Here is a 26,017-nt window from a genome sequence, read left to right as displayed (position 1 = left end):
CAACCCATAATGAAAAATAGTGCTGTGAAAATGCTGCTTCCTCATCTGGAAGTAACAAGACATTTCACCTGGTGTCATTTTATCTGATCTGACATGGAGATGTGAAGTCCCCCAGAGCATCTTACAAATTTAGAAGGGAGTTTGTAGACAAAAATTCACCTGTCAGTCAAGATCATGTAATCACAGCTTCTTCCTGATCGACAAAACGTTTGTATTTAGATACCACATTTACATTAAACAAATCAACTAAACTAGGATAGAATGTCTGAATTTGTAATCTATTTTGGCTTTAAACTGAACATTTGAGGAAAGGGCAGAAAGGTTTCATTAGCACCAATATTATGCATTGTGAGGGCAGTGGGTGTGTGCAATGACAACCATAAGGGACATGAACCAGGGCTGGAGCTGCTGCATTCTCATGGGAAGGACCTGGTGGCAGAAGTTTCAGGCTGGAAGGGCTGGCCCATTCCTGCACTTTCCAGGTGCTACTTAGCTGCTCCTTAGGCAATGATGGACCAGAGTGCTGTGAACAGGTGTTGCAAAAGCAGCTTGAGTTGTGGAGCTGGCAGGATGCAGGGCATCCAGAGCACTATCTGGGCTTCTTGTCATGGTTGCTCTTCCCAGTTTGTGCAGCATTTTGAGTCTGTGCTTTCAGTTCTGCTGGGAGCTGCTTCTGGCTGCTGCTGGGAATGGCTGAATCCTGCTTTGGGAGGGCGAAGCTCCTGGGGAGCAGCAGTGTCAACGTTGCCTCAGCTGTTAGCACAGCAGAGACATGCAGCATCTCTGCTGATACTTGCCTGCAGTAGTGGGGACGGTGTGCAGGGGTGGTCTCAGCACCCACAGGGCGTGTTCCCTGTCACATGGTGCTAAAGCCCTTTTCATGTTGGGGCCTTGACTTGGGTGGCACATCAAGGGACGCTGCTGCTGGCCTGTGTGGGGCTGCAGAGCCCCAGGGACGTGTCCTGGGGACCCACACACTGAGTGAGGCACTGACTCGCTCGGGAAAGGAGCTGCTGGAGAGCAGTGCTGCCGTTGAGGGGGACCTGGGCAGCCTGAAGGGATGAGCTGACAGGAATCTTACAAAGTGCAGCAAAAGCATGTGCAAGGTCTTGCCAATGGAGTGGAATAACCTTGCATAAAATGATGGACTGGGGATGAAGTGCCTGGGAGGCAGTGGTGCAGAACGGGGTCTGAGGGGCCTGGAAAACTGCAATTTTCACGAGAACCAGCAGAGTGCCCTTACAGCAAGGAAAGTCACCTGTTTCCCTCGGCTACATGGGCAAAAATTTAGCCAGCTACAGAACAAGAAGGATGTCAGCTTATGGAGACTATATGAGGTGGCCAAGGGACTGTAGCAAATGGCCTTCAGCAGAAGGCTGAGAGAACTGAATCAACTCAGGGTCAGAAGAGATGGCAAGAGACCACCTTAGTACTGTCAACAAGTACCTGAGTGAAGGGTATAGAGGAGATGGAGCTAGATTTTTCTTGCAGGTAAGAGGCAGTGGACACAGGGTGTAATAAAGATATTCCAGATATATGTAGAAAAGTCTGATTAGATGTTAGGAAAAATATTTTTACCATTACCGGGGTGGTGATGAGGTACAGGTTGTGGATGTGTTCAAGATCCAAGGGGACACACCCCTGAGCAACCTGATCTAATTATACCTGCTTTGAGTTGAAGGCTGAACTAGGCAGCTTCTCTTGACCTAATTATTTTAATATTCTGTAATCTCATATTTTTATGTAAAAGTTGGAATTTTTCTTACTACTACTACTACTACTACTACTACTACTACTACTACTACTACTATTTCCTGAGGTCTGTATTAAGTAGACCCACGCCAAGGAACTTCTTAGTTATAATAATGTTGTCTCTCTGGAAAAATTACTAATTTACTGAGATAGTCATTCAACAAACTGAGCACCAAAACACAGTTGAGATATAAATTTACATAGCTTTGTTCAGACTGGAAATTCAGGAAGACCTGTTTAGCTGCTTTAAAGCACGTGCATTTCAGTTGGGCCCGTGAATTTCACTGTAAGAGGCCAGGACTTTTAGATGTTGCACTATCATATAGTATTATGCCTAACTCTTGTTGAGTAACTGCTCTAACAATATCAGGTTTAAGCCCAACAAGTAGGATTTAGTCTTAGGTTTTCTTAACTTTTACCTTGTGTTTGTTAGCCTTTGCATATTTTTGCTAACCTTTTTATTTCTGTAAAATTGCCAGGCATTTTCTGAAGTTTCACTGGAAGCTGTTTACTAATGTACTTATTGTTCAGGATATTAAAATCAAGGTCCTGAGTTTCTTGATTTAAAAATATCTCTTTTTCTTCTCATCCAGGTCAATATAAGCAGCCTGTGCAGAGCACTGCGTTCATAAATGTGAAACAAGCCCGCACGATCATGTTTGGCACTAAGAGGTCAGTTTCCACCATTTTTGTTATGCTTTTCATCTCAAAAAATCAAAATAGTATTTCTGTTGTGACTAATCTGAATTTTTTACATTTTCTAAAAATATTGTTATACAAAACACATCAGCTAGATAGGTTACTTTTTTCTATTATAATGATTAGGTTTTCTTTGCTGTGGTCTACTCTGGTAGAGCTCTGGTAAACTCTAGTCTACTTTGTCAGGTATGTGGCATGCAGGCCAGGTAGCCTAAATGGCAAATAACATCCCCAAGGCAAGAATGCCGAATAAGACACTGTACTAGTGCTGGAGGAAATCCTTTCTGCTTTCTAGTATGAAAAATAATACCAGGACAACAAAGCACAAGTGTAAGACAGGTTCTTTTCTGTCATTTCAGGGAGTCTGTACTGATATTAGGTAACATCCATCTCTTACTCTCTGTGATTCAATGTTGTACCCCAAATGTCTCCAAAAAATCAACAGTTTTGAGTTCATTGTATCTACTTCCTGCATCTTTGATAAGCATCAGATAATGTGTGTCCGTCAGCAGACAGTGTGCCTCTGCTTCCCCCACAGTTCCTGCAGCCACATGAGACCTCATGGCACCCTTGGGCACCCTGTCAGGCTATCAGCTACTGCACCTGTGGGTTTTCTGCAGGGGAGTGTGATTTCCCTGCATAACAAAGATATTATAGACCATTCCCCTCATTGTGATCTCCCTGATTTTTGTGCTTTTTGGTTTTCAGTAGAAGCTAGTCAAAGACTTCAGCACTTGTGCCCCAGTTGCATGGCAGCCTAGTGACATGTTTGCCCTGTGCAGCGGCAGAGCACCTTTAATCTGGTACCTGCAGAAATACCTCACTCTTCTGAACTCTTGTGAAGAGGGGAGGCTGCCTTGCCCTTAAGAGGCACATATGACACAGCATCTTGCATGTCTGCAGGAGTCAGAGGTGGCAAATGGTAAGAGAAATCAGCTTGGTTTTCTGAAGCTCTGGCTTGAGTTGCACAAGGCTTCAGTGTGAAGCCGGGTGCTGCCAGGGGCTCCCCATTCGCCTGCATTCCTGCTCACATGGCCAAGAATTCAGCAGGGGGTTTTGTGTCTGGCTGAAGTGGGATTGGCAGCCCACTCCAGACTGTTACCTTGTATACAAGATGCTCATGCAATTCATTATAGCCTATCTTTCCAATAAAAGGAAACTTTGTATTTTTAGATAAGAACAGAATGTGTTGTTTTGTCAGCATGATGAGTTTGAGATAACTGCTGAAGAGGGTACAGTAACGATTACAGACTTCCCATTTGAGGATTTCTGTTTTTAATTAGTTGTCTCTGCAGAATATTAACACTCAAGTAAATCAAAGATATCCTACTAAGTGAAATAATTTATTATATTACATTTTATTTAGGTGAGTTAATTGTTTTTGCCAATGTGTAGTTTAACCCCTTATGAACTCCTTATGGCCTGATCTACACAATTTTTCCCTCCTAGGATCACCTCTTTATCTTTTCTTAGTGTTATAAAGCAATGGTAAAATTAAGAATTGTGTTTGATTGGTAGGCTTGAAATTTCATTTTTTATCTTTTTCCTCACAATTTTAATCTTGATTACTATGCAAATGAAAATTCCTCATGAAGAATAATACAATGTGAAATTCTCTTCCATATCTGCAAACAAGGTTTTATGAAAAAAGATGCATTTGGGGAAGAGAAGCTCTTTGTTTCTCTCCTGTACTGTGTTGTGCTAGGTCTCACTTCATGCAGACTGTTCTGAATCACTTGCTATAAATAAACGATGTTTTGCTGTCTGGAGGGAAAGAATCACAGTGAACCTCCATAACAGTAGCCTTCTATGTGTAGACTGGGACATTTTACCAAGTATTCTAGAGAGTGGTACCATGTTTTAGCTAGGCAGTGATTGAGTACTTGTCAGATGTTCTGTTCTAACTATTGCAGTACATTTTGGATTTAATTTTCAAAGAGAGCTATTTATTGTGACCAAGAAAATCTTGTTCTATTGATTGTTTTTAAAGGCTCTAAACTCCTACAAATAAACTGCCTCTGTTGAGAGTTTTTGAAATCTTGGTTTGATACATCAGTTCTTTTCCTAAAAAGAAACACTGTATTAATTTGGAAATATAATGAAGAACAAATGTATTTTTCTGGAGGAAAGGATGACTCAAGGTTTATTATCTTGAAAAAAAAAATTGGTTTTAATTAGTTCTAATAATACATTACTAATTATAATCTCCATTAAACTTTTCATGAAATTGCAAAACTTTGATTCAAAAATGGAGTTATCTCCTGTCACCAGATCTCTGGAAATTATCAGGTGTACATAGTATCTCAATTGCTTTTTCATTGATAACTTTCTCTTAATTTTGCATATAAAGTTTATTTTTAGTGCATAATCCCTGTTGGATGGGGTGATAAAAGTCGCTCTCTAACCACAACAGCTTTGACAACTTTGTATGTGAGGCAGATATTTCTCAGCTGCTTTATAAGAGACTGTGTTGTTAATGTGAACTGACATAGCTAACAAAGAGGTGAATTCCTCTTAGTTTCAGTTTAATTTGAGAGCCAGTCCCATGATTTTAAATACTGAACTGTTGTGGTTTCTCTGTGTTGTTCTTGTATTCTGCTCTCATCTGTTTCTCTATCATGCTAATTTTTCCCCAATTAATTTAATCTACAATAAACACCAGCATTGAAATAGCAGAGATCAGTACATATACCAATGAGTTCCTGTGTATTGTATTATTCATGTTGTGTACTTATTTCCATCTCTCAAGAGCAATTGCTGATATCATTCTCCTCATGTGGAAGGGAAAAGTATTTAAATAACTTTAGGGAAGGGATTTTTACTTTGTAGGAACCAACTTTATGTGTGGAAGATGCTCTGCCAGGATAAGCCCCAAATCAGTGCATCCCCAGGATGTGCAAGGTCTGTGTGACTGTTTACTTACCACTGGTATCATGCGGCTCAGGGCTATTCTTACCTGCAGTTATTTATGTTCTGCAGTTTGGAAACCTCGTGTTGTATAGCTCATTTAAACTGTGTCCATGCAACTGGAGGTATTTCTCTTGTGTGGCATGCTCAGTTTTCTTTTCCTCCTCTAGCCTAGATTGGAGTGCTTCAAAAGACAGCCTAAGTGACAAATTCAGCCCTCAGAGTCAAGCCATTTGGTCTCTAAATGAGTTTAGAAGACTGAAGGAAGCAATTGTGAGAAGCAGATTGTGAGGAGTACAAGGACATTTGCCTAAGTGTGTGTGTGTGATATTGCTCTGTTCCTGGAGCTGCATCCGTTTGTCCCTTTGTTGAAGAGCCTTGCACATGGTATATGTTTGAGTTGGTCTTGCAGAGAATACCACGTTGGTCCTGTGAAGTCCACTAGTCCTGAGGGTCCACTAGTACGTCTGGTCAATTAGATATTAGCTACCATACCCAATTCTGTTTCCTGCAATAAGTGTGGTGCCTCCTTCTCCTCCTTTGGTTTGAACCTCAGGAAGGTCCATGGGGCTAAGAGAGTGGCTCTTGTGTGATCTGCTTCCAGCACTTAGGCTGTTGAGGGCTAGTGTTACCAGGTTTAACTCCAACTATTTTGGAGAAAGAAAGAAAAAGAAAAAAAATAGGAAAGGTCTCTGATTTCTAGGGACCCTGATTGCCCTGATATTAAGTCAGCCTTTATTTTACTGTGCTCTTCTTTGTGGACAGCATTTTATTTATAGGGTGTGATTCCAGCCTGAGGCACTGTGGCCAATGCAGCTGGTAGCTTTTGCTAGGTGCTGTTGGCAGGTTTGGTGCTTCATCATGGCCAGGTCAGTCTTGGTCTAAGAGTTTCATAACACCGCAGTTGTTTCTGAAGTCAAATAGTTTTCTTTCCAAATCATACTCCAATCAGCCATCCTGGAAAGCTGTAGTCAATTTTCTTAGGCCCGGTCTGTCAGCAGCAATTTGAGTCCTGTGATAAATAGAAAACAAACCTTTCTTCCAGTGTGTAATCTTATTGCTATGTTTATAAACTTAGATAATAGTTAAGCTGGACAAATAGTATGATTGGTATAGGAGAATTCTGAGATGTGAAACGACGTGTCAGCATTTTAATCACTGACAATTCCTGACTTCTTCATATCTGGTTTTGATTAGAAAGTTAAAGAAATATTGTTTATTTTAAACTCCTGATGTGAACAGACTGTAGCATTTTTGAGATTATTTTCTAGATAATATAAGCCTACTTTCTTATTTTCTTACAGTTGCAGGGAGACTGTGTTTACACAGGGTTTCTAAATTTTGAGTTTTTAATTGCATTAGTCATGGACTATTGCTGTGTTTGTTCTGATACCCCTGCCAGGTTCTAAAGCATGGCCAGTGGATGCCCACAAAGCTCTGTCCATTACTGAACACTCGGAGCATATGCCAAAGTTATTTCTTTCGGATTTGTAAGTGTACAAAAATAATTGTCTGGCTTGACCTAAATTCACATGGTGCTCACCATCCCCTTTGTTTTGCTTTTTAATTGGAAGTGACACTCCTTGAATGAAGCTATAACATACTTTTTGTCTTCTTCTCTGTTACAGAATTAACTTTTTTATTGCTGAACTTTGCTTTGGCAGTGAACTGCAAGATAATATTTATTGACATGGACTCTTTTTAAATTAACTACCAATTCCAAAATAAGAACTTTTAATTTCTTGCACTGTTTCATTACTTAGGGATCTGGAGGCTGACTAATGTGAAATGATAAGGCAGCTGTGAGACTTGAATTTTATTCAACCAGAACAGACGCCGTCTAAAATGCAGATGTACATGGGCAACACAGTTTGTAACAGACACAGACAGGGGTTCAGAGCAGGGTACAGAGAAGAACTTGACATTGTGTAAGCAGTAGCCAAAACACTGATGTGTTATCAACAGTTTTTTAATCACAAATTCTAAACACACCACCATACAGTGTGCTGTGAAAAAAATTTAACTGCATCCCAATCCAACCCAGTACAATGTAAAAAGCCCAATAAGTGTTCATAGGCTGAAGCTTAAGCTCCAATAGAATGATTGTATATATAGCAAAAGATAGAAAATACATATTTTTAGTTTAACAACCCATCCAATAAAATTTTGGCTTCCTATACATACGAATAAAGTCATGACATTTTTACACAATGGTGAACAGCTTTTAAAAATTTGCTTTAAGCAACTGCACCCCTAATTGGAAAACGCAAATTAATACCTGAATATATTGTATGTAAGAAATATATTGTACGTAAGAAATGAAAATATAAAAGAAATTTAAGTCTGTTTAAATTTTTCTAAACTCTTTATATGTTTTCAATTTTATTTTTACAGAATTCTATTTTACAATAAGGCTCTACTCTGCCTCATGTAGAGCCTTTTAAAGGCATGTACATGAACTAACCAGCTAACTTGGCATGTATATTTTGTTAGAGAAAGTCATCTCTATTTCCACACCAACTTCATGCTGTAGCTCTAGTACTCAGAAGGTTTTAATTATCCTAATGTGTTTATTTGCTGTATCTTGGAGTTTCTGTAGAAGTCGCTGATTATTGCCTGCAGATTATTTAATTATAGGATTACATTTACACTTCAGCTATAACTTTTAATACCACAAGTTCCTTCTTCAAAAGGAAGAAACTTTCAGAGGCTGGTACTTGAAAATACAAAAAAGGACATAACATCTTAGCGGCAGGATTTTTGTTTGTTTGTTTGTTTTCTTTGCAGTGGAATGAAAAGATAAACCTTAAGATAAACTGTGTGTGTGGCTTGGCTTTTTACTATACAGAGATGTGTTTCCTGTTACACCTTGTTCAAGTTCCTGCTGAGGGGCAAATTGCTGCATTTCCATAATTAGTGGAATTATTTTGCTTCTATTCTAGAAGTCAGGATTTCACATTAATTTTATTATAATGCTCTTTAGCAAGAGTATGCAGGATGAGGAAAATGTTTTGTTTTTCTTTTTAGAAAGTACATTTGGAAGAAAAATATGCCAGGCTATAAACTGAAGGTCAGTCTTGCTGATGATGAAGTCAGTTGAAGGTACTTATGCCCCAATTCAGTCATTTCTTTAGGCACAGGAAAGCATGAAGAAATTTCCCAGGCAAGGATGAACTCTTCCTCATGCTCAGATTTTATGCTGAGTTTGGGCCTCAGTGCCCTGCGGACATCTCCTGTTAGTGGTGTATATCTAGTCTTAGCAGAGCTGCTCCTGCTAGATTCTGGCTGCAAAAATAGCTTAGTAACATTTCTCTGATTTAAATGAAGTCTGTAGATTAGATAATTATTATTGCTGCTACATGTGAAACTTACTCTCAGTTTGGAACCACTCTTGCTTAATTCCAACTTCAGTATGAAAAGCACGCATGTGACAATCAGCACCTAACAGAGCTCAGTGGCATCATCCAACCTCTGCTGCATTTTTGTATGGAAGAATAGCTACACTGGTGGTCAGAAATTACTTTTTCTTTCAGGGTTAGCTTGCCAGATACATCTCTGAAACCTTCTGAAGCAGAACTGGTATCTTATAATGAAAGCAGTTGCTGTGTCTTATAGACTTTTACAGATGCTTCTGGCAATTACATGAATTCTCAGATGTCTCCCTTTTTTTGGATGCTTTTTAAAATGCCTGCCCATAAAGACAGCACTGTATCAGACCAAAAGGCTTTTCTCCCTGTTCTTTATTTTTTAACAAAAATCCCAATATCCTGATAAAAACCAAACCTCATTTCACAATGTGATATGTCTGCATCCTGCATGTATGTGTACAAAATCCCCAGGTTAAATTTTCAGCATGGTGAATAATAGATATCTGCACAAGTCTCATTCCTTGTTAATGGGATTTGTTTATACTGCTCCCTGACACCTTTTTAAACACTCACAGTGGTTATGTATTTTATTATGGTGTTACAGAAGACACTTTGGTAAAGTGTATTCTGATTCTGTATTCAGCAACATGAATCAGTCCCAGGGAATGGGACCAACTCCCCGTTGGTGTCTGTGCTGTATTACTGCAGAGAGTGGTCATGGGCCGTTGGCTCCATATTTATGTGGCCATAAATTGCCTGTTTTGCTGACACTTTTAAAGTAAATGAAGGAAAGCATCAGCACTGCTGGCTTTCTGGCAGGAAGCCTAAGAGCAACTTGGTATGCCTCGTGTGTCTAGCTAATACCACTTCAATGGAAAGTTTTAATTAAGTGTATGTCTGTGTGTGCAGAGGAGAAATCAAAGGCATTTGGGAAAAAGAAAGTGTATCTGCTCCAGAGTCATTGAGGAGCAATTTGTGAGCACTTAATGGCTTTCAATTAATTGGAAAATATTTTCTTAAATATTATCAGAAAGGACAAAAAGTCAGTCTGAAGGGAAGACTATAACATTATTCTGTGGAACTAACCCATTTGCCCCATACTTGTTGTAAGGTGTCCTGGTGGTTACAAGTTAGAGAACTAGAGGTTGTAAAACTAATCTGATATGCTGGATTTCATTAAGCTCCCTAATTGTAATTATTAGAAGAACACTGGAAACTGGTTTGCCTACAGACACTACATTTGACTTGTCCTTTCTGTAGCAATTTCTAAGCTTACAAACATACAAAAATTCATTAATACAAGTAAAATGTTTATAGCAAATATTTTATAAGTAGGTAGCCACATTAAAATTCTAGCTGTTGAAATTGAACTTATCACACAAGAATTTCAGCCCTATTTCCTTTTTTCTCACAGGAAAAAAAGTGCACTCAGTTCTCTTCAAACTATCTAGATGGATTACTCTTTATGAAAAAGAGAAGTTCTGAAGAGCAGGGGTAATTCATTTACTGCTAGATATCGTCCATGATTTATTTTGTATAATGTTTGGTATATAATTTATTGTTCTATCTGCATTACAGCAAAGCTCAAAGGTGGCAACCTTTTTTTTTTTTTTTTGTATAGGGGTCATTATGTCATATTGTATTGCCCTTAATCCCTATAATCTTTTTTAGGCCTTAACACAGAGTGCTTTCCACCCTTTTATCCATCTTTCAACCAAGGTAGAAACCTGCTTTATTGTTCACTAAATGTTTTTCCAGAAGAAATGAAGTTTTCTCAACACCCAGTCCGAAACTCTGCAACAAACTCTGTGGGGAGCTAGGGATGACCACACAGTCTTAGCTTTTGTCCCTGTTTGATCTTCCATCTACAATTTAACTGTGAGTTATTCTTTGCATTAAATAACCACAGTGAAAGAACAGCATTTAAGCCTTGCCATGGTGAACTCTTTTGTTCCTCTGTATGACATCTTAGTTTAAATGCATGTTCTTCTGTGAACTGACTGTCAGATGGAAGCTATCCCCATTCCCAAAGCCCCATGTGTTTTGTTTTTTTCTTGACATGGACAAGGTTATTTTCTGAACACAGAATTCTATGTCTGATTTCCTAGTATCACAGAGATGTGACGGGATGACTCCTACAACTGGAGTGTTGGAATGGAGGGATACATGCTCTGTAGAAAGGACAGGAAAGAAAGATGAAGAGGGGTATCAGCTTCTATGTCAATGACCAGCTGTACATGGAGCTCTGGGATGGATGAAGAGCTGACCAATAGCTTATGTTTTAGGACTAAAGGGAGGGCAGGGGCAGGTGACATTATAAGGTCTGCTACAGGCCACCCAGCCAGGAAAACTGAGTGGATGAGGCCCTCTGTAGATAGATAGGAGCAGCCTCATATTCTTACAAGCCCTGGCTCTCATGGGTGGTCTCAACCACCCTGATGTCTTTTGGAGGGGCAACTTAGCAGGGCATAAACAACTTAGGAGGTTCCTGGAAAGCATTGATGGTAACTTCCTTCTCCAAGGGATAGAGGAGCCAGCAAGGAGAGGTGCTATGCTGGATCTCGTTCTCACCACACAAGAGAGGCTGGAGGGGAATGTGGAGCTCAAGGGCAGCCTTGTCTGCAGTGACCATGAAGTGGTGGTGTTCAATACCCTTTAGGGCAATGGGGAGAGTGCACAGCAATCTCACTACCCTGGACTTCATGAAAGCAGACCTTGTCCCTCTTGAAGTACTCCTTTTGGCAGAGTACCATAACATAAAGACTCGTAGGGAAGGAGAAATAAAGAAAACTGGTTGATATTCAAAGATCACCTTCAAACTCAGAACAGATGCATCTCAACAAATAGAAAATCAGGCAAAAATGTTTGAAGGCCTGTGTGGATGAACAAGACAAACTGGGTAAATTCAAACCCAGAAAAGAGTGTGGAAACAAGGACAGGTAGCTTGGGAGGAATACAGAGAAATTGTCTGGGCAATCGGGGGTCACGTGTGGAAAACTAAAACCCTGATAGAATCAAATCTAGCCAGGAACATCAAGGGCAACAAGAAAAGTTTCTATCGGAACATCATTAATAAAAGACAGACTAGGGAAATTGTGGGCCCTCTCCAGAAGGAAATGGGAGACCTTGTCACCTAGGGTATGGAGAAGGTTGAGGTATCCAATACCTCTTTTGCCTCAGTCTTCACCAACAAGTGCTCCAGCCAAAATGCCCAAGTCACAGAAAGCAAAGACAGGAACCATGAGAATGAAAAACCACACGCTGGAGGAGTAGATCAGGTTCAAGACCATGTAAGGAACATGAAGATGCACAGGTCCATGGGACCTGACTGCAGGCCAGTCAGTCCCACCTCTGTGCCTGGCAAGATCATGGAGCAGATTCCCCTAGAAACTGTGCTAAGGCACATGCAAAATAAGGATGTGATTGGTGACAGACAACACAGTTTCACTAAGAGCAAATCATGCCTGAAAAATTTGGTGGCCTTCTATGACTTGGTTGCAGTGTTGGTAGATAAGGGAAGAGCAACAGATGTCATCTACTGGGACTTGTGCAAAGCATTTGACACTGTCCCACATGACATCCTTTGACTCTAACCTGGAGAGAAATGAATTTGATGGATGCACCACTTGGTGGATAAGGAACTGGCTGGTTGTTCAAACTCAAAAAGTTGCTGTCAAGGGCTCGATATCCATGTGCAGAGCAGTGACAAGTGGCATTTTGCAGGAGTCAGTATTGGGCTGCTGCTGTTTAACTGCTTTGTTGGTGACACGGGCAGGGGGATTGACGGCATCCTTGGCAAGTTTGGCAATGACAGCAAGCTGTGTGGTGTGGTTGACACACTGGAGGAAGCGATGCCGTCCAGAGAAGCATGGATGGGCTTGAGAAGTGGGTCCATTCAAACCCCATGAAGTTCAACAAGGCTAGGTACAAGGTCCTGAGGAAGCAGCCCTGAGAAAAGGACTTGGGTGTGTTGGTGGATCAATAGCTTAAGATGTGCTGATAATGTGGGCTTGCAGCCCAGAAAGCCAAATGTGTCCTGAGCTGCATCAAAATCATCATGGGCAGCAGGGCTATGGAGGGGATTCTGGTCCTTGGCTCTGCTCTTGCGAGATCCCACCTGGAATGTTGTGTCCAGCCCTGGGGTCCCCAACACACAAAGGAAATTAACCTGTTGGAACAAGTCCAGAGAAGAGAAGCAAAGATGGTCAGAAGGCTGGAATACCTCTCCCATGAAGTCAGACTGAGAGAACTGGGGGCTGTTCAGCCTGGAAAAGAGAAGGCTCCTGGGAGACCTCATAGCACCCCCCTAAAGAGTGGCTGTGGAAGAGCTGGAGAGGGGCTTTTTACAAGGCTGCATAGTGGTAGAGCAAGGGGTAAGTATTTAAACTGGCAGGGGGTAGGTTTAGATTAGATATTAGGAAGAAATTCCTTGCTGTGAAGATGTTGAAACCATGGACCAGGTTATCCAGAGAAGTTGTGGGTATTTGGAAGTGTTCAAGGCCAGGCCGACTGGGATTGGTTTAGTGGGAAGTGTCCCTGCCCATGGCAGGGGGATTGGAACTAGATGGCCCTTCCAACCCAAACTATTCTATAATTCTGTTCTAATATCTTTCTCTATTCCTGCTGTTGTTACAAAAATGTGAGTCTGAAAACTGGAATAGGTAAAGCTTCCTTCTTAACCTATATCTTCTTTCAAATGTATATAGTAGATGGGGAGTCTCCTGGCAAGGGGAGAAATAAATGCAACAGATGCACAGTAAGAGCAAAATAGCTATGAGAGTAGTTCGAAGAACTGAAGATGGCATTAAAAGGTTATTTACTTTTTGGCAAATCATTGCATTTTACCTGACTTTTATTACTGTGAGAGATGAGAAATATCTTGGCATTTATTATGATAAACTAGCTGTAAACAGAATGATCTTGTTTCTCTGGGTACTATGGAGTAATGCTAGATGCCTCCATAACTCATGACAAAGACAGGAATCCTTATGAACAACATAGGGAAAGTCCAGAAACAAGAAAAATTATGGATCTTAGAGTATTCCAATTAAAGTAATGAATGTTGTGGTCTTAAAACCTTTGCTATGGTCTTAAAACCTTTATAAAATCATAGCTTCACCTTAAGGTAGAGCAATGGTCCTGTTCAGAGTGTAGGAGAACATGAGGTACCTTGCCCTTACCCATACACTAGCTTGCACACAGTTCCTCAGGCAGTGCACAGGCAGGCTCTGGAATGTTAAATGTGAATGCTGAAACTTTCAGAAAATGTCCAAACCCCACTTTTTTAATGGGAAGGTGGTTAAACACTGAAAGAGTTTGTCACAAGATTGTATGGTCTCTGTCCTGGCAGACAATCAAAACTGGCTGTGGCCCTGAGCAATCTGCTGCAGCTGAGCTGGCTCTGAGTGGGGAGGGTCCCAAGAGGCCTCACCAGCCCAAGCGACCCTCTTGCAGGCTGTGAAACAAATAAATACCTCTACACTAAGAAACCTTTGAACCCCAAATTTCTGGAAGCAATGAAGCTTTGTCCTAGTGTTTGTCCTTCTGATTACCTCTGTCTGTATTGATTTCTGTCTCTGGGCTGGTCTTGGCCACCATCCCAGAGGATGCTGAGCTGGGCTGACCATTGGTCTGATCCAGCAGGGATGTTCTTGCATGTGTTAAGAGGATATTGGGCTAGACTGCAGATAAGGAGTAAGTTTAACTATGGCGGACACATTATTTAGGAGAGGAAGCAATGCAGCTACACCTGTGATTGAGGCAGGGCAGCCCAGGGAGAGTCCCAATACTGAGATTTTTCATGAGGTTTTGTTTTCTTTTCAGTTCTATGATGTAAGGCTGATGGGCCTCCGCTTTGCAGAGACATTGAAGATCCTGGGTGCTTTGATGAGGAGTCTGTGTAGCTGTGCAGCAGCAATGGGGACCATCCAACTAATGCTGTGCTGTGCTGTGCTGGGGAGAGTGGGAGATGCCAGAGCCTAGCACTAACACTGGAACTAGAACTGAAAGAACAGGAAAATAAGTTAATTCCAGTTAAACATGAGTGTGACGTTACCACTCTGAGATAAGGGTTACTATTTCTAGCAGCAAACAAATAGTAGTTTGGCTGACAGTAAAAAGACAGGATTACCTTTGAAAGGGGAATGTGGCTTTTGCAAATGTAGCAAGACTGGCTTAAGGACAGGCACACCTACCAAAAATTACTGTTTTATCCAATAATTTTTTATGGAGAGCACTAGCAGCAGAAAATGCCCCTTATTCTGTGTTTGTCTCAAGGAAATCCAGATGGCTTGTGGCAGGTAGCTTTTTGCCTCTTGCTGTCACAAGGGTCACAAGGGTCTCAATGCTATCAGAAACAGCTCTGTGCTACTTTCACTTTCCAGACACCTGTGTTTCCTCATGTCAAAACTGCCCTTTAGGCCTGCCCCTCTGCAGTATGACTTATGCCAGTAGAGATCCAGGATGCTTGTACTGAGCTGCTGCATGCATCGTCTTTAATACAACGATTGACTTGCATTGTCCAAGTTGGTTCCAGTTCATAAAGCTGGTATTTAATTAACATCAGAGTTAACCATCAATGTCCTTTAACAGAGTTAGTCCAATTTTCATGTTTTAATAACTGTGAACAGCATGGAACCCCAGGTAGATTCCTTTCAAGGTAGATTCTTTAGGGCAAAAAAAAAAAAGATCATTAGCAGCTGGTAATGGATTGTTTCTGGGTAAGATAAATGCAAATTCAGACATGCTTTGAACTGTCAGTATAGGCTTGCTTCAGTGACAAGAGGGGCAGGTGAGCTGTGGTATCCTGATTATTCTTTCTACTTTGGTTTTAAAATACAACTTTGAAAACCACAAAGTGTTGAAAATATACTTTCCTATCCACTAATGAGCAGTAGAAGTAATGAGATATCTCAAAACTCTCTCAGTGTCCACATACTTAGCATATACTTGTCCGAACTTCGTCTAAATCTTTTCAAAGTGAAGTGTGGCTTTGGTGTCAGGGGAGAAATACTGGAAGTAGTTTCCATCAATTTCAGTCGTTCAGTGTCTCATGCTGAATGGCAAGATCAGATCAGATCTGGGTATCCATTATGCTCTGTGATGAGCATATGAGAAGGTCTCTGCTGTGCTGTATTCTCCCCTAGTCAGAAGCAACATTCAGAAAACCAGGATGAGGTAGGTTTGCTGATAACCATTTGTTTGTGAGAAAAAATTTTATCTGAAAGAATAAGTTTTATGTGGCAATATCCTCACATGTAGGATGGTGCAGTAGTGGGAATGGTAGAGTCCCAGCTTGCCCATAAAATTATCTATTTCCCTGAAACTCTTTCAAGGGGATTTCACATAGAGTGGGGGGTCTGCCTCTGTTCTTTCCCCTTCTGGTCAATAAGGGCTCTGCTCATATATACAACTTTGACTGGAGCTGCATGGGAATCCTTATTCCTTATTAATTTAAAGGTTGTGTTTAATAGAGGCTTCCATAAAGCAGACTAGCCTTTGGTAAAGCACAACAGCTTTCTGTGGCTTTTACCTCCCGTTTGCACTGGCACCCTGAAATACATTTGTTTGAAAAAGTGTATCGTCCCTCTCTTAAAAAAAAAAAAAAAAAAAAAAAAAAAAAAAAGAGAGAGAGAGAGAGAAAGAGAGAGACAAAGAAAAAAAGAAAACGTTTGCCATCCTCTGGATCTTATTTACCAGAAGCGCCGCCTCCTGTGCCATGCCATAGGGAGAAAAAAATCCGAGCTCTTTGTTTTTCTGTACTTCTCACCTTGTGACATATTCTCACATGAAATATCCACAGCACATGCAAATGTCGAGAGTTTGGTGTCAATCCTTGTGACCAGCAATGGCTAAGATATATGCAGTTTCTATCTCAGAAAAAGCTGATCATGTGCTTCCTTTAATAATGAAAGTTGTTTAAGTCTGAAGAGCTTGTCTAGCTAATATGATTATTTTAGTTTTAAATTGACTACAGAGCTGGGCATATTCATGTGAAGAGTTTCCTAGCCTCGCTAAGTAGCTTGTATATAAAAGAGATATATGCAGATATCAGCAGGAGATTTTGAAATGCCATATATATATGCTGATAATCAGATTTTTTTAAGTGGTTGTTTTTCTCTCCTTCTAATACCTCTCTAGATTCTGTCTAGTCCATCTTGTGAAAGGTTCTGAAAGCAGATTTCTAGGAAGAGACTTATCTTCACAGAATTAATTTATGTCAGTTCTGTCCCTTTCTCTGTGTTTTGCCAATAGTTTTGAAAATTACTGTTACATACATAACAATAATGAAGGATTTGACAGATTATTCTGTTCTGTTTAGGCCTTTTATTCAGGAAAAATGATCTGCTTCAGAATAAGAAATTGAACTTTATACAGAGATTTCTTAATGAAGTCCTATGGTCTCTGTTTATGATGGCCTGGAATTTAACCCTCCCTCTCCCTCTTTAATTTTGTTCATTCCTAGAGTTTGTAATTACAGAAGACTTGTCTTGGAATAATACTATGTTTTATTTTGTGATTATATTGAAAATCCAAATTAAATCTTATCTGTATATATATATAATTTACCCATTACAATGTGTTACTAGAAGGGAAATGCTTTTAACTACAAACTATGAAGAGTTCTAGGCTGCAGAGTTTTTATCCCGTGGCTCTGTGCATCTGTAACGTTGCTGCTGTTTCACAGACGATTTACATCACGGAATGAATCCTAGGACCACTGAAGTAACTTGTGAACTGCCACTGGAATTAGGGATTTTTTTATCTTGAATTGTGGCTGGAGCCCTATGTAGCTCTCCCTCTATTTGCCCCCCATGTAAGCCGCTCAGTGGGGATCAAAGTAGGATCAGGAAGGGATTGTAGGAAAAAGCTACAGTCCTGAATAGGTATTTGAATGCATAATTATTTAATGGTCTTCTCATTTGCAGTTTTCTAGGATGCTTAAACCATCTCATACTGTAGGTGCACCTGTTCTGATTCACACAATCTCAATATTCATATTATAATTGAAATTAATCTTAGGAGGTTCAAGACCTTAAAGTTACTGTCTATCTTCTGACATATAATAATTTAATGGTTTATATGTATATCTATGTATATCTCTACTTTAGGAAGAGTCTACACTCTTAGTTTATAACAAATTACTTCTAATAATACTGATTTGATGCATCTATAAAGTAGATAATATTAGTATATTTACTATTGTAAATTGTGTTGGTGGGACTTGATGTTGATATCAGGTTTTGTCCAAAATGGATCCCACAGGAAGACCATCCAGCTCTGCGTCCAGAGTTCAGGGTTACTGATTTAGGTGGCTGCCTGTCGATTTTGATGTGTTTGGCAGATTCAGACATGTTCGATTTTCTGTGTGTTCATAGCAGGAAAATGTGCAGCTCTCATAATTCCAGTGCTGGTAGAATTGCTGTCAGGAATGTGGAATTAAACAATTTAACAGTTCAGGAGATGAAAGCATGTCTGCATATGTTGACAGCCTGTAGTGCTGCTTGCCTAGTGAGAATGAATGGATTAACATCACCCCCATGGATTAAGTCCTGGAGAAAACCACATATAAATCTTCTCTATACAAGGTGTGGTAGAGAAGTATTTTGTGCAGGTAAGCACTCTACTCAAGGACTGTTTAGTAGTGTTTGCAGATGAAAGGAATTAGTTACCTTTGTCAGAGTTTATGTTATTATCACATCATTAAAACACTGTCTCAATTTGTTTCTTCCCCTGGAGTAATTCATTCATTCACCCATTTTAGCTGCTCATTTTTAATGATTTAGCGTCATGTGTTTTCAGAGGTCATTACTGTATGTCTGCTGAGTGTTTGCAGTGCTGTATATTTAACATTAACTAAAAGTCCTAGTCTTCCACTTCATTTATGGGAAAAATGTTCTTGTGACTGTTGATTGTGATCTTGCTTCTCAGAAATATTTTATATTCTAGAATTTCACTTAATGTGTATTTAACGCTAAATATATAACATGAAAATTTAATTAGTTCATCTGCTTTTGAAAGGCTTTTAAATTAAAAAAAATGAAGAACACAAAGCAATATCCAGAGTATTTTGGACAGCAAGTAAAAGTAAGAAAAAAGCATCTAAAAAACAAAAAAAACCAAAACCAAACCCCCAAAAAACATTAAGCTGGAAGCTGTAGTTTTAGAAAACATCTGGACCCAAAACAACTCACCTCTGGCAAAAGAAGGTGAGAGGGAAGTTTTGCCTTCTCCTTTTTATGCTCCCCTTTGCTCACTCCCCTCCCCCTACCAATTAAGCAGGTGCCATAACTGCAGGTGATTGCCTGGCAAGTGGGTGCTACCTCTCTAAGGCAGCGGAAGCCCAGTCTTGGGGCACTAACGTTTCTCACTGCAGAGGTGAGGTGCCTGGCAGTCCGTTGTCAGAGCTGGTGCAGGGAAGGTGGGGGGCTGGTGCAGCCCTGGTGGTGGAGAGCAAGCGAAGCCCCACCCCACTATGAACTGCTCCCTGCTTTAAGCTGAAACAATAGGGTTTTCCATTTTAATTTAAGACACCATTTTAAAATTTTAGAATAGAACAGAATAGAATAGAAAGTTCAGTTGGCAGGTAGCTGCAATGATCATCAACTGCCTGGCCAATATGGGGCTGATCAAATGTTAAAGCAAATATTTAAGTGGATTGTCCAAAAGCCTCTAAAACAGTGACAGGCTTGGGGCATCGACCACCTGCATGGGAAGCCTGTTCCAGTTCTTTATTGCCTTTTCAGTGAAGAAGTGCTTCCTCGTGTACAGTCTGAACCTCTCCTGACACACCTTTTAACCATTCCTGCACCTCCTGTCAGTGGATACCAGGGCGATGAGAACGGCACCACGTCCCCTTTCCCTCCTCAGGAAGCTGTGCGGTGCGATTAACTCTTTTCTCGGCCTTTTTCCAAAGTAGACAAAGCCAAAGACCTCAGTCGCAGCCCCAAAATAGAGCTGTCAGAAGTGGGATTCGAACCCACGCCTCCAGGGGAGACTGCGACCTGAACGCAGCGCCTTAGACCGCTCGGCCATCCTGACCTACGTGTCAAAGCATTAACGGCTTCGTCACTGTGTATTTGTAGATATTTTTACTGATGCAAAATTGCTTTTCTACACACAGCGGGTGTTAAAAAATATTCCAAATGAAAACGTTTTACGTTGACTCTCTGGTAACCATAATAACTGATGTTTATTTATACGTGCAGCTGTTGCATTCTCTGAGTGTTAGTGTGTTGAGAAAGAAGCGGGTACTTTCACATGTCTATTACATATGCCATGAAGCAGACATTTGAAGCTGTATGGAAATTAATAAAAATGTGGCATGCCGTATGTTTCACGAGGACATTGCTTAAGGCTGATTTGTTTCCTGTAACGTCTATGAAAATCCCCCTGAGATATGTACAAGTTATTCATGGTAAGAGTTTTCTGATATTTGAAAGGAGACTGTGACAATGAAACAAATTGTATGTCTCCTTGCTGAAGGTGTTTTTCAAAAAAATTCATGTGCTTGAAAGCTGAATGTAGGAACCTCTAAATATACAAAATTGGTTAGGATTTGGGAGTAAAAGTAAATATGAAAAGCAAGAGGTGTGCTTGTTTGGAAGCATCAGGTTAAAGTGCATTGTCTCTGTTTGGAATATAAACTTACTACTAAAAGAAAAATTGAAATGGGACAACCAGGAACTGACTGTCAAAAATGGCAAATAAACTATTTTTATTTTTAATAGAAATTATTAAATTTATATTAAATATGAATTTAATACAAACTAAATAATTTATATTAAATTATATAGTATTTCCTTAGAACTTTAAGAAGCAATATTTTCCAATTACAAAAAAAGGAGACTGTCTCTACTAGATTGGCCAAAATTTGGTACTGGTTATATTTGATACTGTTGCTTCTGTGTGAAGAATCCAATTCTTCTGGCTCCAGTTTGTCAGTGTCTTTCTTGCACTGGGGGCCCCAAAGTTCTGGGCCCAATACTTTGGTGCCATCTCATGGGTGCTGAGTTGAGGGAAATAGTGACTTATCTTGACCTACTGGCCGTGTCCTTCCTTGGAAACACAAGAGTTGGCTGGACAAGGCTCTCTCTCGTCCTGACTTCAGAGTCAGTTCTATCTTCAAAGGTGACTTTGCTTTGAGCAAGACTTTAGAGCAGGTAAGTGCTAAAGGTCCCCTCAAACCTAAACTCTTTTGTGATTCTACAACTATGTGCCTTAATTTTGAACAATTTTATGTAACAATGCTTGTGAATTGAGAGTATCAGCGCTGTATCATGGATTTGCTGTAATGTGTCCTGAACCTTTGCACCTTTATCCTTTACTCATTCTAAGGCAACAAGCAGTCTTGTCTGAAGCCTAGCAGAATGAAAAGACAAGCCTGTGTAACCAATATTCTTGTAACATACTGGAAATGTTTTGCTTCTTGTTAGGTTGGGAGTCAGGAGTTGTGCTATAATGCATTTTAGCAATCTTGATTGACTTACTGGAAGGTGCAATTTTCTCATATTAGAATTAATAATATATTTAAATTCTATAGAAACAGGGCCTTGGAAAGGTCACAAAACATGTTTATATGTGCTGAAATAAGAGTCTTATTGTGCTGTTTGTTTAATTGGGTGGTTGGTTTTTTCTAAACAATAGCTGGTAGGCTGAACAGAAATAGACTTTCTCTAGCTTTGGTATATAGCAAGATGGGCTGAGTCCAATAAGCAGAAATACAGATGGCAGAAGTTTGACCATCAGAGTCTACTCATAATGTAGTAACTCCAGAACGCGCAGCAGTTGCAGCCTACACTCTTTCTGCTGTTAGCACAGAGCTGTCTGGGTCTTCAGCCAGCAGCTCTGAAACCTTGTGTTCCCTACTTCAAGACATATTGGTGATGTAAAGCTGACTGAATGTGTCTTGAATTACTGGGAATTAATTAAAAAGGTCTTAATTTAAATCAAGTCTAAGTCATAAAGATAACATTACCCATTGGCTTCCAGACTGGTATATCACACAGGAAAGCAGAACTAAGTGCATACCAAACATACTGTGACCTTGGTGAAGAATCTGCTCAAGCCTACTCCTGCATGACTTTCCCTTAACAGTGAGCATTTTTTGGCCCAGAACTTCATTAACTACAGAGCTAATGCTCTGTAGCATATAGTTCTATTCCCTAAAAATCTGCAGATCTGCCTGACTTGCTGGTCAAAATGTAGTAGTACTTGGTATGCAGTTGCCGTACTGACTGAATTGAGCTCTAGAAAGTGAACTGAAAACCTCAATAAAACTGTCATATTTAAAAAGATGTATGTATTCCCCAAATGCTTTGGCACAGACTTACGTAGCTGCCTGTCCATCAAACATCCAGACCCATCAGACTTGAGGCTGGAGGTTGTGGATGGGCTTCAGCAGATGCGTCTGCTGAATCCATTAAAAAGAAAGTCCCTGAAATGTAAAGTGCATTGGTATTACCCATTGAAAGAGTTTTCTGTACTGGTTCCGGCGTACATGTTCCGATGATAGAAGGTGAAGAAGAAACTCTTCAGAAAAGGTGTTGCTGTTGATAGTCTCTCATATTTGCTTTATGCTAGTGATAAACAGTGATTTGCACTGCTGTCAGTGTACAGCAGCAGTTGATGTATTTAAATGCTGGGTCCAGTATCCCCAGTACTGGAGATAAAAGGCATCACGACATCCCTTGATATAAAAGGCCTCTCTCCCACCTTTGCTTATCTTTCCTGTTACTCAGTAGCCCTTCCTTGGACATTTTGGGTTTCTGTCCTGCTTTAAGTAAAGCTTCTCACTAAGTGAGAGCATCTTTTGTACTCTTCTTTATTTGAATAGGAGAGTTTCTTTCCTCCTTATGTTTCAGGTATCTCCCTGAGGCCCTGAAAGAATTCAGAAAGAATGACTGTATCCAGTGGGACTGATTCCTCTCCTTCCAAAGAGAAAATGGAACATGTTATATGGGTGATAATGAGATTAAATGTTGTTAAATGGAGACTTGACTTCAAAGAATGGTGCCTTTTCACTATTCTTATAACTTCACATTTTGCCTGTAGTTCTGCAAAAGTAGATGTGCTTGACTTTACAGGTATCTCTAATCCTGTTGTCAGGTCTTTTTTGGTTGCACAAAGAGAGATACAGAGATGCATAGACTCAAAATGTTGTCAAGAAGGTGGGAAGCTCTCTTCCTGTCCCATGTAATTTTTAGGGACCAGAATTGCTCATTTATTTGAAAAATATATTTACATCAGTAGCAGAAAGAGAATATAGCCTGGAAATGAGAATGCTCTGCTTTAGAACCTTGTTGTCTCAGTTGCCAGCTGTCTTTGCAGCAGACCTTCAAGTCATGTTGAATAGTAATAGGAATAGTAATAGAGGCTTCTTCCTGGGCAAATTCCCTCTGTTCCAGTGCGAATTAGAGATCTGAGGGGTCTAACTGAGAAAAAACAGTAATCATCTTACTCTACTCAAAGTATGTTGAGAATCATCTTACTCAATTTAATGGGCCTTTCTTATTAGATAACTCAGCCTCAAAACACCTTACAAGCAAGAATGCTCATAAACCTCCTTTGAATTAAGTACATTCCCTTAAATTCCCCAAATAACATCTTCCATTTGGAGATACAAAGCAGATTAAATGTGTGGAACCATATGGTGTTTATAGGAGATTAGGAATACTAGAGAAGGCTGGCATAGCATGTCTGCACTGTCATAATAAGAGAAGATGCCTCGGAGCAGATGTTATCAGCAGGATCCAGCGGCATCAATGTGTGAGGCAGGAGAGGTAGGATTCCTTCTATCCCCTTGATATGGACGCCAAGTATCAGCTTCTCTTTCCTCACAAATCACTCTTCACCAGGAACAGGAGCACCATCTGAAGAACTCATTGCTCTGTGATTGCTGCCTGTTGAGTTGGAATATATATTTTTTTAATACTATAAACTCCAAGTGAAATTGAGGAGTTCTTCAAAACAAAATTATAGGACTGTCTTTATGTATTTCTTTATGTCTTTATGTCTTCATGTCTTTATGTCTCATGTCTTCTATTCACAAAAGTCATGGGTGTGTGCTTTTGTTCCTGCTTAAGGTAAGGCATTAAGAGCTGTGAGGGTAGTCAGTGGATTTCCTGTCTGTTTTAACTAGAACACATTCAAATGTAGAGCTGAGCTCAGTTCTGTTCCCAGCCTGTCCTCTTTCTGTCTAGTAACCATCAGCTCCCACGGATGGAAGTAGTTACATTTATGATTATCAGTACAGGGTATGGATGGGAGTTTGTATTTAACATGGCTGCAGTAAAAGGTAACTTGATAGCTGACACTGGGGCAGAACTTGACCTGCAAAATCCTAATTACTAATTGATGAGTAAGCATCTAACCTGACTTTCAGCTTCCAGCTCAAGTGTTCGGCGTTGAAAAATATCCTTGTGCTTGTTAGGAAAAGTGAGAAAAGAAAAGAACCTGTAAAGCATTGGAGATGTGATAAGCGAGGAAACTTACAGTGACAGAATAACTCTATTTTATTGTTAACTGGGACTTCATTTTTATATGGCAAGTTCCTAAAATATTTGAAGCACAGCTGCACATTTATACTCTATTAAAGTTCTGTCCTTATTTATAAAGGCAATTGCAAACTAACTATTGAACTGGAAGGAGTCTTGACAATTATGACGAATTAATCAGATGTTGTGTATCCCCTATTCTCAAGTGGAAAAACCAGCGACAAAAGTAGTTTATCATGTAACCTGTGGTAGAGGCCCTGTGTCCTCTCTTGGTAGTTTCCAGGAAGGCTGAGATAGTAAAGAAGTTTTAGCTTAAACAGGGCTATAGAGAGTTTGGCTGGTAGACCTGGCTGTGGAGAGCTGGATGTAGCTAACAGAGGATTTAGTGAAGGGAGAGCTCAAGAAGGGCTTGCCTTGTGCTAGCTGGAGAAGGGAGAACCATATGGGATTATCTAGTGTTGCAGGTGATAGTCTCTTCCAGATGTTTTGCAGGGTAATAAACAAGCTTTGAATAAAAGACCGTACCTGACTGTGGCTTGGTTTCTATTTCCATGTCATAAAGCCACTTCCTACTTACTAAAATTCTATGCAAAGAGTAAATCCCAGGCCTGTTGGTACTTGATGTTAGTTGTGCTTGCTACCTCCTTTTGAACACTGCAGCCTTCCTCTTCTCTCCAGATGGCATGGGTGGGATCAGCAGCCACTTGCTCTTGGATACACAGGTAAATGTTTTTTCTGAGGTGCAAAGGGAATGAACCTCCAGCTGACTTTATGTTGGTCTATTTGCAATAAAAAACATTGAGTGCAGCACTGCTAATTATCACACAGTAAAGATAATGAGAATAACAATGACGTTATATCATATCTATTATGTAATAACACTAAAGAATTATGATTAGCATATTATAAAATGTGGAAGGTTTCTTAAGAGCGTTGTATATTTGGAAAGTGGGTTTTGTTAGTGCAACTGTCAATACTAGAGTCTTATGACTGTGTTATGCAGTATGTAGAAGAAATAAGAAATACATTAAGTACAAGATACTTCACCCTTCACTGTGTACAGGAAACAGTAACACAGTAGCTGTCAAATATTAGCCATCCCTTAGACTTCCCTCTTTTTCCAAAAGCATGACATTTGCATATTTACTTTTCTTATCCCAAAGAGACGTAGTATCTTTTTTACCTTCCCTCAGAAGTCTTTCTATTTGCATGATTAATATGTTCCTTGCATACTGCGAAGAGGAATATCTGCTTCACTCTGGTACCCAGGCTGACTCCCCATCGACTGCTTTCCAAACTAACATAAGAATTATTTATGTTTGCAACAAAAAGAAATCATTTGGAGTGTGGTTTTCTTGTTGACATTTTAGAAACTGTTTCAGGCTCTTCTTAATATTTAGACAAACAAATATGTTTGCTTTTTTCTGGTGCTGCTGTTGACATTTCCTAAGGGAATTGCTGAAGTTGTTAACAACTTCCCAGCACAGGCATGCTGTAATGGAATAGTTCTTTGCTTGTGGCCCTGACACAAATTCCTTTTTACTGATGTTTTTGCTGAAAGTAATGTGATTGTGATAACTTATGTGAGTCAGGGTAAATGTGAATCAGTCCTGGCTATTTTGGGGAGCATAAATGTCTGCTAAACTCCTTAGTGTTTTGCTTCTTGCAGATATAACAAGCAGAAGGTACCAATTTATTGTGTGCCTCAGAGCCACTGTGCTGCACAAATATCTGCAGTGCAGAGCAGGTAGAAGGTCCATGAGGAGCATCAGTAATTGGTGAAGCCTGAAGGCCAGG

General features: G+C 40.0%; 1 protein-coding gene and 1 non-coding gene across 5 annotated transcripts in view; one reads left to right on the top strand and one right to left on the bottom strand.

The window, feature by feature from the left end:
- Positions 1–26,017, top strand: part of OXR1 (oxidation resistance 1) — a 261,917-nt gene that overhangs the window by 31,744 nt on the left and 204,156 nt on the right. Inside the window, exon 2 of one of the 4 annotated variants that reach the window (XM_066177402.1) lies at positions 2,346–2,424. In XM_066177402.1, the coding sequence (XP_066033499.1) occupies positions 2,408–2,424 (17 nt within the window). In that variant the 5' untranslated portion in view covers positions 2,346–2,407. Of the gene's footprint in view, positions 1–2,345; positions 2,425–26,017 lie in introns of those variants that run through there. The other 3 variants (XM_066177385.1, XM_066177408.1, XM_066177393.1) reach the window with 3 other exon arrangements.
- TRNAL-CAG (transfer RNA leucine (anticodon CAG)) lies at positions 19,684–19,766 on the bottom strand. The gene has a single exon. It is a non-coding gene; the product is annotated as a tRNA-Leu (tRNA).

This window comes from Chamaea fasciata, unplaced genomic scaffold, assembly GCF_029207755.1.
Source record: "Chamaea fasciata isolate MVZ Bird 193981 ecotype frontalis unplaced genomic scaffold, bChaFas1.0.hap1 SCAF_1, whole genome shotgun sequence".
NCBI lineage: Eukaryota > Metazoa > Chordata > Aves > Passeriformes > Sylviidae > Chamaea > Chamaea fasciata.
Note: the sequence above shows the minus strand (reverse complement) of the source record. Positions and strands in the feature narration are given on the sequence as shown.